This window comes from Akebia trifoliata, chromosome 13 (genome assembly GCF_017979445.1).
Source record: "Akebia trifoliata isolate Shusen 1 chromosome 13, ASM1797944v1, whole genome shotgun sequence".
Taxonomy (NCBI): Eukaryota; Viridiplantae; Streptophyta; class Magnoliopsida; order Ranunculales; family Lardizabalaceae; genus Akebia; species Akebia trifoliata.
This window is the reverse complement of record NC_141387.1, coordinates 8,224,158-8,235,772: the sequence shown is the minus strand read 5'-3', so window position 1 is coordinate 8,235,772 and position 11,615 is coordinate 8,224,158. Positions and strand designations below refer to the sequence as shown.

The following is an 11,615-nucleotide window of genomic DNA, read 5'->3' as shown; positions in this document are numbered from 1 at the left end:
AGTCACTATGTGTGAATCCCTAATCAGATTCTCTCCTACAACTTCTTCAACAACTTGATTAGTTCTTTAGTCTTGGTCAAGTTTGATTTTCCTTACAGGTAAGATTCAAAGCTTTAAGTTTAAGTTTCAGATTTGAACCTTGATTTCTTTCTACCATTTGATTGATTACAAGATCATTAAGCTCGTCTCTGAGAGATCATGTTCATTTGAGTTTTTATTTTTTTAACAATTCTAGAGATATTTGGATTTTAAGATTCTCATTTCTAGGGTTTTTACTCCAAATCTATTTTTAGGGTCTAAAGAGCTGTTTTTTATTTATCAGAATGAACATCATTGCTGATGGAATCAACATTATAACTAATTTTTGACCATTGTATTGATGGAGTATCCTAATTCTTACTAATGGGTTACGGTTAATGAAAAATTTGAAATCTTGTGGTTTGTACTTCGATCGATGGTAAAAAAATCTGAAATTTGTATTTATATAGCTCTTGATGTTTGAAATTTTCATAGGTTTTTTGGTCGATGTATATTTATTTTAATTTGTAAATACAAGTGAAAGTGGTTTATTTTTTTACCATTGTCAAATGAAGGATAAGAATTCAAAAAGTGCAAAAGCAGATTGGACACCCAAACAACATAAAATTTGAGTCGAGATATTTTATGAATTAGTTAAGAAGGGGAGAAGACCACATAAAGTACTTGGCAATATTGCATATAAAACCTTAGTGAAAGAGTTTAAAAAAGAAACTAACGTTTATTATGATAGAGGGCAAATGAAGAACAAGTACGATAGACAAAAATGTATTTGGGGATGTTGGAATAAGATTTGCATGAATAGTGACGTCTCTTATGATGTTGAAATTGGTATATTAGATGCAAGTGAAGAGTGGTGGGATGGGTGATTAAAGATATATTTTTTGTTAATTTTTTCTTTTATTTCTTTTAGGAATTTTGTCTCTTTATATAATTTATGATTTTTGTTTCTTATAACATCATCTTAAAATATTTTGAACGAAGTCTCTAAAGTTTGCAAAGCAATTAGATTTTATTTTTGGAGGCACATATGTTATTGGTGGGCATATGTGGTCGCCTGCATTTGGTACAATGTCATCTACATCAGAAACCAAAGAAAATAACCTTGATGCGATTGATCTAGATGATGTCATGAAGACCCATCCTCCGGAGTCTCAAACACCTATGGACCTGACTCTTGATGATGTCGACAAGTTTAAGGATGATACTACCCCTCCTGTACCCCCACCCAGAAATCTCATTCGATGTAAAGGTGACGATACTCTACAGCCTCAAGGTCATAGATAGAAGATAACTACTACTATGCGAATTGGTCAGACACTGGATAAGCTCGTAGACGTAGTTCACACCCAAAAATTTACTACTAGCAGCCCCATTCCTGTTAAAAAAGTCAGTATTCAAGAGTCTATCGACTTTTTGTAAGTCAAAGTTGGGATAAAGATTATACTATGTTTAAGTATATTTTCAAGGTTTCATACTTATTTTTAATGTTGGGATAAAAATTATATTATGTTTAAGTATATTTTTAAGATTCCAAACTTATTTATAATCTTTTTGTGCATGATGAATATGACAAACTATATGTATCATCCATTTTGTTCATATGGTCGAGTGATAACATTAGTTATATTAGCTATGATTATAACGGAGACAAATAAGAAGAATGAAGAATATATCTTGTATGCATTTATTGGATATATATTTTTCATGTTTTTATTTATTTAAATTCTATTTATTATATCAGCTATGATTATTATATTTCAATGATATCAGAATATAAATGAGATGTTATGGATATAAGATGTTATGTGAATGTTAGATTGTGTATTATATATGTATTTTCTTTATTAGGAAAATTTCATATGTACATTTTTAAGAGGAGATGTTGTCGAAATTTAAATAGAATTATAAAATTTATAAATTTATTTAAATTAAAATAATTATTTTTATAATTTTTAATATAAATTTATTATATATATATATATATATATATATATATATATATATATATATTTAGTGTAATTATATATTTATTAAGGTATTCTGATAATTTTTTGTGCATTCTGGGTGTATTATCAACATTAAGGATATTCTAATCATTTTACCATAATACAGTAAAATCTAGCAATTGTATTAAACAATAATTATCAAATCCTGATAAATAGCATAATATTTTTATAAGACTATCAAATGAATTTTTCAGTGTTTCAATTGTTTACAGTTATTTCTGACAATTGTTTTTAATTGCAAAATCTAATAGTAAAAATTGGCAACGTTATCAATCGAGACCTTTATAATGTTTGAAAAAGTGTATTTTAATCTTTAACGGAAGGTGTGATAAATAATTTAAAAAATTGGGGTGTAATAAGTAAATATTGGAGTGCCAATAACAACTCTACAACTTTAACCCACACGCTATTGAGAGGAAAACAGTGTGAAGGTGACTTCTCTTTAATGTAAACCAATAAAGAGAATAACAAATTAACAAAAGAAAAAAGAAAATGCATGATTAAGAATCATCGAGATTCGTGATGAAATATTGAACACCATCGAGTGGTTAACATGAGGAGAATGTTTTTTCCTTTTCTAAGTCAGGCAAGAATACAAGTTAAAAAAAGAAGAATAAAAAAGGGTGAGAAACAGAGAAAGATGTCGATTTCTCGAGGTGAGATGTTAACGTGAGGATCTATCAAAAAACACACAAAGGATTCATTCAATTTAGTTATAACCAACGGTTCTACTCTACTAAGCAAAGTAAAACAAAAAAATAAAAAAAATAGTGACTTGTGTAATAAAACCTAGTGAGAGGAGAGAGAGAGCAGAAGCAGCAGCTGCACTGCAGCAGCGAAGGTAGTGCTGTTGACCTGCTGAGATCAGGAAGATCTTTAATCTCTTGTCTGACCCAACTCTGCCAACTCAAACAAAAGGCATCAACGGCTCATATACACCCTTAAAAGAAATTCCTTTTATTTACTGTTCTACGCCTTCACTTCACCCCTTCTTCCTCTTTCAGGTTTCTATCCCATCATCTCTTCTCTTTCTCTTTATTGTCCATGTTTGTTTGTTTAAGATGAGAAGGAGAAGACAACCCATTGCAGGGATTTTCTTAAAAGCCCTTTTTGATTTTTTGTAGTTTATAGTTCTTCTTGGTTTGCTTGTTCAATTGGGTACATTTTTTTTTTTTTTTTGCAGAGCTTGGAGGGTACAGAGACATAGAGACCCATCACAGATTAATACTGTTTTTACCTGCGTTGTTTACAGAGAGAGAAAAAGAGAGAGAGAGAGAGAGAGAGAGAGAGAGAGATGGGTTAGAAATCTAGAATAAAAAGGGTAAGAGAGTTGAGCAACTTTTGTGGGTTTTTTTCTTGAGGAGTGTTTGGTGGGTTTTATTTTATTTTATTGGGTGATGGAATTTGAAGAGTTGAATGGCAAGGCCTTTTGGGAGAGGCAGAAGAAGCAATATCAAGTTTCAGAGTTGTGGTTTCAGCAGAAGAAACAGAACAAAGTTTACCAACAAAGGGAGAAGAAAGTTGAAGAAACCCATTAAGAAATCAAAAGCTGGAAGAGGAAAAGAAGAAGGGTTTGAGTCTGGATCCTCAGAGGAATCATCAACACCATCACCTTCAAAGCCATCTATTCCTCCACCAAGAACAAAACCAACAACAAGAAGACCAAGAAGAACAAGAACAAGATCCTCCAGAAGAAGAAGAAGAACAACAACAACAAGGGTTTCATGGATTTCATCAACCACAGCAACAAGAACAACATATCCTCTATGGAAGAGGAGTATCCATAGATACCCAACAAACACAACCTCCAAAGAAAAGATCCTACTTCCCTTCATCTATAGAAGAACAGAGGACTCACATCCAATATGCAAGATTTGGAGAAAGGATGGGAGAAAGCCAACACCAACAACCTTCTTCAAGATTGGGTTTATTGAGGAGCAACACAGGAGGAGGAGAGATTGTAGAAGTTCAAGGAGGTCACATTGTTCGATCGACAGGGAGGAAAGATCGGCACAGCAAGGTTTGCACTGCAAAGGGTCCAAGGGACCGAAGAGTCCGCCTTTCGGCTCACACAGCTATTCAATTCTACGATGTTCAAGACCGCCTTGGCTATGATCGACCCAGCAAGGCCGTTGATTGGCTAATCAAGAAGGCCAAGGCTGCAATCGATGAGCTTGCCGAGCTCCCACCATGGCACCCTACTGCCACCACCAATGTTACCGAACAATTGGAACAAGGCCAAGAAGAAGAGAATCGGCATTTTATGGAGGAAGAATCGGAAACCGTAGTTGGTTCGGGGAAGAGACCAATGGAAGTGGAACCGACTTCATCTGAGTATGGTTTTCAGCATCAACATCAGCAGCATATGAACAACAACCCGAATAACAGTTCGAGCTTTCTTCCTCCTTCGTTGGATTCGGACGCGATTGCCGACACCATTAAGTCTTTCTTCCCCATGAGCGCAGCTACATTGTCATCTTCAAACCATTTTCAGACATACCCGCCTGACCTTCTCTCAAGAACAAGTAGCCAAACTCAAGATCTTCGCCTTTCGTTGCAATCTTTCCAAGACCCAATTCTCCTTCACCATCAATCCCACCAACATTCAACTTCTACTCCTTCAACCCAACATGCCCTTTTTGCAAACTCGTCTCCTTTGGCTTTTGATGCCACCTCTAATTGGTCAGAGCAACACCAATTGGAGATGGGACGATTTCATCGAATGGTTGGTTGGAATTCTGGTTCGGATACGGGCAGACAAGGAGGAGAATTTGTCTTCAATTCGACACCACCACCATCGTTTCTTGGCCAAAATCTGTTATTTCCACAGAGGGGACCCCTTCAGTCCAGTAACTCACCTCAGGTTCGTGCTTGGATGGACCCATCCATTGCGTCCGCTGGCGATCATCATCATCATCAGATGCCTTCTTCTGCAGTCCATCAATCATTGATGTCTAGCATTGGATTTGCCTCAGATGGATTCTCGGGATTCCGAATTCCAGCACGAATTCAAGGTGAAGAGGAGCAAGACGGAGCTTCGAACAAGCCTTCGTCCTCTGCTTCTTCTCACTATTAAGTGAAGATTTAGCGAAATCCACCCTTCTTCAGGTTAAAGATCCAATATCCATTACACCATTTCTTGAATTATTTCAATTTCTCTCTACTTTACTACTTATCTTCCCCTTGATAATGTAGCAGAGTTTTCTTTCATGGAGATGAGAATGGGAGAGCTTTTGATTGAATTCTAAATGAGGAAGGAGACGGGATTTCGGTTTCTGAATCACAATGGCCAACTGCGGGAAGAACAAATCCTGTATGAATCAGGTTTCTCGAACCCGGGTTTGCTAGCTTTGTTAGTTTTATGTTTCTGCTTTAGTTCTTGTTTGGGTGGGCTCACTGAGCTCTACTGTTATAATCTTTGCTGGATTGCTTAGTCTTTCTATTGCTAGATTTGCATTTTGTGACTATTTCCTTCAAACTATTGTCAGATTGAGGAAATGAAATTTGCTTGTTTAGATAAAGGTTTAATCTTTTCCTACTTGAGTAAGTGAACAGAGATTGTCAATTGATACTGAGAAAGGTTGGATCTCTGCTCTCTGTTCTGTTTGATTTGAAAATGTTGTTGGTTTCATTGGTAGAAAATGAGGGAAATCTGAGGCCTTATTCTCTTCTGTTCAGAAATAGAAAGAAATGGGTTTTTTTCTCCTTGTTAAGTAGATAGTGATCTTTTGATTGTTTTGTAGCTGTTCTTATTCCATATGTAGCTGTTCTGTTCATGCTTCAACAACTCCCTTAAACTCCCAAAATTTTTGAAAAAATAAAATATAAAAAAATTGACAATCTTTAAATCTCTATCATTGTTCAAATGACCCTATCAAAAAGTGTGGATTTTGGGGAGCAGAGGAGAGGTCCTTGTCCATGAACAGTAGCAGTTTTTTAGTTGCTCTCAAGAAAGGAAAGATTTTTAAATATCTAAATTTGGTGGGGGAAATCATGTTTGATGTTTCTTTCAAGATTTATTATACTCCAGTTCAATCCTTCTTGATTGAACCTGAACTCTAGGAGTCTATGAATCATCTTTTGAAGTCATTTAGAGTTCATTTGAGATGTTGTAAGTTTGACACATAGAAGCTGAAGGAACCTTAAACCTTGGCCTCCTCCATCACATTCAGCTCCGATTAGTATAAGTCTGACACTTAACCACCACTTATGGCTAGATGGTTACTTTTAAAACGGGTCACCAAACCACGCTCGATATAGGAGATGTATAAGTTGGGGTAGGTGTGGGATCTAATGTCGTCGTCCTTTACAACGGATGGCACATGAGAGAAGTCATGTAGTTACACAAAAGTGGGGCTAAAGGGAGCCAGATGTCAATGGAATGATAAAAGTGAACACACATGATCGAAACAAATATCAAATATAAAAGGTGATACAGATTGGATCCAGCAATTGTAGCATTGAACTATCAATAGAAGGTCCTCCCCACAGTAAATCTTAAATGTGGTTTATGGCAATATGGGAGTTTACTTAGGGGTTAGATATCAAGTCTTGGTTGGGACTTAGATAGAAACATTAACAGATAATTTTTCTTAGGTTGGTGGTTAGTACTTGGTGGTGAAGAAGCTTTATTATTTGCCAACTATGGCATTGTTGTTTGTTATTGATGATGGGTCTCAAAGAAGGATGATGCTTTCAATAGTATGCTTCTGTGGGATCACATCACATCTCTTTGAATCATTTCTACAATAGTCACAATTGTGATATCTATTGTTTGGTGACCTTGTTTAGAGAAGTGCTTTTTGGGTTTATAAGCGCTTTCATAAATCAATTAAAGAGCAATTTATGCAGTTTAGATTGTGTGAATAGTGAGGGTGAGATCCAAGGTATAACACTAGAAATAGTTTGGGGTATTTTTGTCATTAAATGAAATTTAATGATTTTGAGGCGTTTTTCGTAAAAAAATCTCAAAGCTTTTGTCGTGTCCTACTTCTTGCAAAAGTAGGTTTGGATTAGCTTCATTTTTGGCATTTGACATTTGTGGGAATTTAAAATTTGAGTATCCATTAAACATGCTTAGTACACCACGAAAAGCTTTAGATGGGTGTGATAAATTAAAGGTCCCCCCAAAGAAAACTTAAGTGTAGTCATCATTAAAGTAATTAAATGTGATGCATTGTAATAAAGTGTAATGTGATACATCATATCATTCCTTCTCACGAAGATTAGGATAGATGGTTTGATTAATTTTATTTTTATTTTTACTAGAGTTAAATTCCATCTTGGATTCTTATTTGTTTTCTATATCATCTCATTCCTTCTCATGATAGAATGGTTAGATTAGATTTTTCTTAACTAGAGTAAAAAATAAAAAATAAATTAACTCTAATATTAGTGAGAAGGAATGATATGACGTATCACATTACACCTTATTACAGTACATCATATCTAATTACTCTTAACAGTTACAAACTTTGAGAATCTGTTGTCAACACAAAACCACGAGCTTGCAATGTATTATGTACACTAATTTAGTTACGAGGTCGAGACCCATTTAGGTTGCTCGTTGTATTTTACTAGGAACAGAAAGTATTTCAGGTGGCGGGACCTTGGTGGGTCTGCACAACTCTAACAAATTATTAAGTAGAATAATTGCTAGGATGATGAGTAGGTAGGAGAACAAGGGTGAGGATGGCTTGGGGCATTCTTAGGTGGATCCTACATGTAGGGTCATGTGGGTCACAACGACATAGGGCTCAAAATGGGTCGGGTTCTGGTTGGATTTGAGTATATCCATATTTAGATCCAATTTTTACGGATCCAGGTCAATATCCAAATTGGACTCGAATCCTTTTAGCTAAAATCATATCCAAACCATTTTGTTTTCATGGGGTTGGATAATTTCAGGATACTAACATTTTTTTTTGCTATATTTCTTGTCTAATTGTTATACTATTTTATTTTATAAGAATTCATATTATATTAAAATAGTTGAAAAAATATATTTTGAAAAATATAATTTTTAAAGCAATATATCATTCGGATCTGGGTGATATAGGAATGGATCTGTATCCAACCTGAATCCTACTTGGACCAAGGGACATCAACACATAATTGACCTATTTTTTTTTTTTTTTTTTTGGGGTCTATTCCAAGGGTCCAAACCCACTAAATTCGGATTTCGATCATTCAGATTTCGGTTAAAATCTAACCAATTTTATGCCCTACCACGACCATGAGCACAGCCCCATCCATGGTTAGCTCCAATACCACCATTTCTAGCATACAACCTTGTATGACATTGCTAGAATTGTGGCTACGGCAATCGTCACTATTACCATGAGTCCATTAAACCAAAAGAGGCCTTTTGATCATCCTTTTGTCCTAGTTTAAACTTCAATTAGGTTTTATCGCTCTCCCATTGTGATCATAGTCCCAATTCTCCAAAATGTTGCAAAATTTTTCTTATAAAGGCATAACCAATTAAATTTGCTAATTAATTGATGATTTAGTAAAGGAAATAGGTTAATTGATGATTTATGAATTAATTATGGAATATGGTAACATTTTTACCATTCACTGTCAAAATTTTATTTTCTTCAAGAATCAAATCTCATGAACAAGATAAATTTGGAAGGTCTTTCCAAATTAACTGAATTGAAGTCCTACTCAATCCGGATTTTTTTTTTTACTGTGACGGTGATTCTCTCATTTATATTTCAGTCTATCTATCTCGTTGTTTAGGCTAATTGCAACGAGGAGTAAATGCTAGTTACGAGGAAAAAAAAAAAAGAAAAGAAAAAAGAGTGGTGATAATATGACTTGCCAGGTGGCATATTCAAAAGACTTCCTAATGCGACAAGCTCGGGGATTCGTAAATCTGTATGTCTTGAGATACACAATTGCAGTTCACCGTTTAAAAAAAAAAGTGTATCCCAAGGCGTATAAATCTACAATTCCCAAATTTATTCACATCAAGGAGTCAATTGAGTATGCCACCTGTCGAGTCATATTGTCAGGACTCAAGAAAGAAAACAAAAAAAAAGGGGGAAGATAGGCCACAATTTAACTCACCACTCTTAGTTGAGATCTTGGATTATACACATCTCAAGGTGAAGGGTGCGTTTACGAATAAAAACAAATGTTAGGATTGGAAGGGTAATCCCAATTGGGGTTGTGGTAAGGGTATGTTTGATTGTACATGAAAAATAGGGTGAAAAATTAATTTTCATGGAAAATGACAATTTTCATGTATTTACATTTTTCCATGGAAATTGATTTTCCACCCCAATCAAAAAGTCCATCAAAACATGGATTTCACTTTTCCACCTATATGGTGGGAAAGTGAAATCAATCGATATTTTTCATCTCTAAAATATAATCTTCTTCTTTTTCATTCATTTCTTCTTCTTCCCTACCACCTCCACCATCACACTAGCCTCGCCGTCATCACCATCACCATCACCATCGCCATCGCCATCGCCATCATCACTATCTCCGTTGTCGTCGTTGTCATCACCATCTCCAGTCACCTTCTCTCTCTCTTTCTCCCTTTGTCTTCTTCTTTTATTTCTCTTTCCCTCACTTCCGTAGCCACCACCACTACCACCATCACGTTCTCCCATCTTCTTCCTCATCATCTTTTTTCTCACTTATCTTTGTCGCCACCACCATCACGTTCTCCCTTCTTCTTCCTCATCATCTTCTTTCTCACTTACCTCTTTTGCCACCACCACCACGTCCTCCCCCATCCCTTTTATCATTTTTCAAGCCTTTCCCTCTCCTCTCATCTTCTTTCTCCTCCTCTTCTCCTTCTTTTTCATCTTTCTCGGATATTTTTCCCATAATTTTATCCAAATAATGGAATTTAACTCTACCTATTTTTCATCATTATTTTTTCATGGATTTCAAATTCCATGGAAAATGACTTTCCATACAATTAAACATACCCTTAATGACTTGAGAGGGAGGAGAGGGAGTGTGAATGGGAATGTGGAAGTGTCAAGTTCAAAAATATCTTATAGTGTAGAGTGCCTTCAAAACGTTATATAAATAATATATTTAAATATCAAATTTTTTTTCATTTGCTTACTCATTCCATCATGACTTACCTCACTATTGAAAAAAAAAACCCTCTTGTATAATTAAGAATTGACAAAATTTAAGAAGATGAACATATTTTGTTGAATAAATTTTGAATCATGCGTCCACTACTGTCTCTCTCTCTCTCTCTCTCTCTCTCTCTCTCTATATATATATATATATATATCGTGGCACAAAATCGATTTTTAACCCCCAAAGAACTATAAAAAGTGGGATTGTGAAGCGCTATCAAACACCACCAAAGGTTTGGCTCAAATTGTTATCTCAACATTATAACACTTGTTTAAATAATTTCAATAGTTGTTTACAATTATGATTAAGCTCATATAAAATACTACACCCAAAAATACAAATTGAGCAAGGAAAACAAGAGAGCTTCTATTGACACCTCAACTTTTACTTATTCTCAACCATTTATTTATTTTCTTTAGTTATAATTGGTAGTAATTTGTAATTGTTTGTGTTGCTATCAGCCAGGGAAGAAGACCAATAGTCCCTATCTCTAGTCATTATATTTTCCTCGAGATTCTTTGATATCCTTTATTATAAGACCTTTTTGTTAGGAGTAATGAAAAAATCAAAGCCCAAAAACTAAATCAAATTTGGTTTCTACTCGAACCAAATCAAAATTGAGTCGATTTGGTTTGATTTCGATCTTGAGAGTGTGAAATCAGGCTGAACTCGAAATCAGACCGAAATAAAAACCAAACTTGAACACAAACTTGGATGCATTACCCAATCAAAATTTTAATTTTTTTTAAATGTTGGGTTGCTTTGAATATTGCTCTTACTATCTTTGTAATTTATTATATGGTGGCAAGTGCAAATGCCCATGTATTAAAAGGATTTATTTGTAATTTAAAATATTTATACTAGCATAACCAGTGGTATTGTGCTATTATTCCCCCACCCTAATTAGTTATAACAACCAATAATATTATTATTTATTAATAATTCAATAATCAATATATGTTTTAATGATTTAATTTTCTTCTATTTCGAAGGTTTTAGATTAATTTTGTAATTATCATAATTTTTTCATTATTATACTATTGTAATCTTCTAATTGCAACACTCACCAATATTTAATCTGATGGATAGAATGAGAATCCTCCTGAAGAACGTGTTTCCAATATTTTGGAGAATAATGTTGAAGTGACCTTAGGCTGGAACCTCATATATCACTTCTTGACGTGAAAGTGTATGGAACCATAGATGTTTTTTATAGAGGAAAATAATTGTGCAGTTATCTAGATTGTACATGTGTCCAAGCCGGTTGAGTGGTATCAAGCACAAATCAGCATACGGATACTACCTAACAGAAGGGCAGGTTCAGGTAGAGAGCACTTAGTTTGACTATAAGGGTAATACAGCATTGACAGAGACCTGGTTTACTAAGCAAGACAGACCTAGTCAAAGAATACCTGTAATTCTGATACGAGCATGTCAAACCCAGAGATCTCGAAG

At 34.8% G+C, this 11,615-nt stretch overlaps 1 protein-coding gene across 2 annotated transcripts; it reads left to right on the top strand.

The window, feature by feature from the left end:
* Nucleotides 1-2,833: 2,833 nt before the first annotated feature.
* LOC147387692 (transcription factor TCP4-like) lies at nucleotides 2,834-5,566 on the top strand. Of its 2 annotated transcripts, none has more exons than XM_086421184.1 (3): nucleotides 2,834-3,049; nucleotides 3,229-5,153; nucleotides 5,241-5,566. In XM_086421184.1, the coding sequence occupies exon 2, from the start codon at nucleotides 3,931-3,933 to the stop codon at nucleotides 5,119-5,121; it is 1,191 nt and encodes a 396-aa protein (XP_086277310.1). In that variant the 5' UTR covers nucleotides 2,834-3,049; nucleotides 3,229-3,930; the 3' UTR covers nucleotides 5,122-5,153; nucleotides 5,241-5,566. The 2 variants fall into 2 exon arrangements, with proteins under 2 accessions (XP_086277310.1, XP_086277309.1); XM_086421183.1 differs by having other exon boundaries at nucleotides 2,836-3,049; nucleotides 5,244-5,566.
* Nucleotides 5,567-11,615: the final 6,049 nt, after the last annotated feature.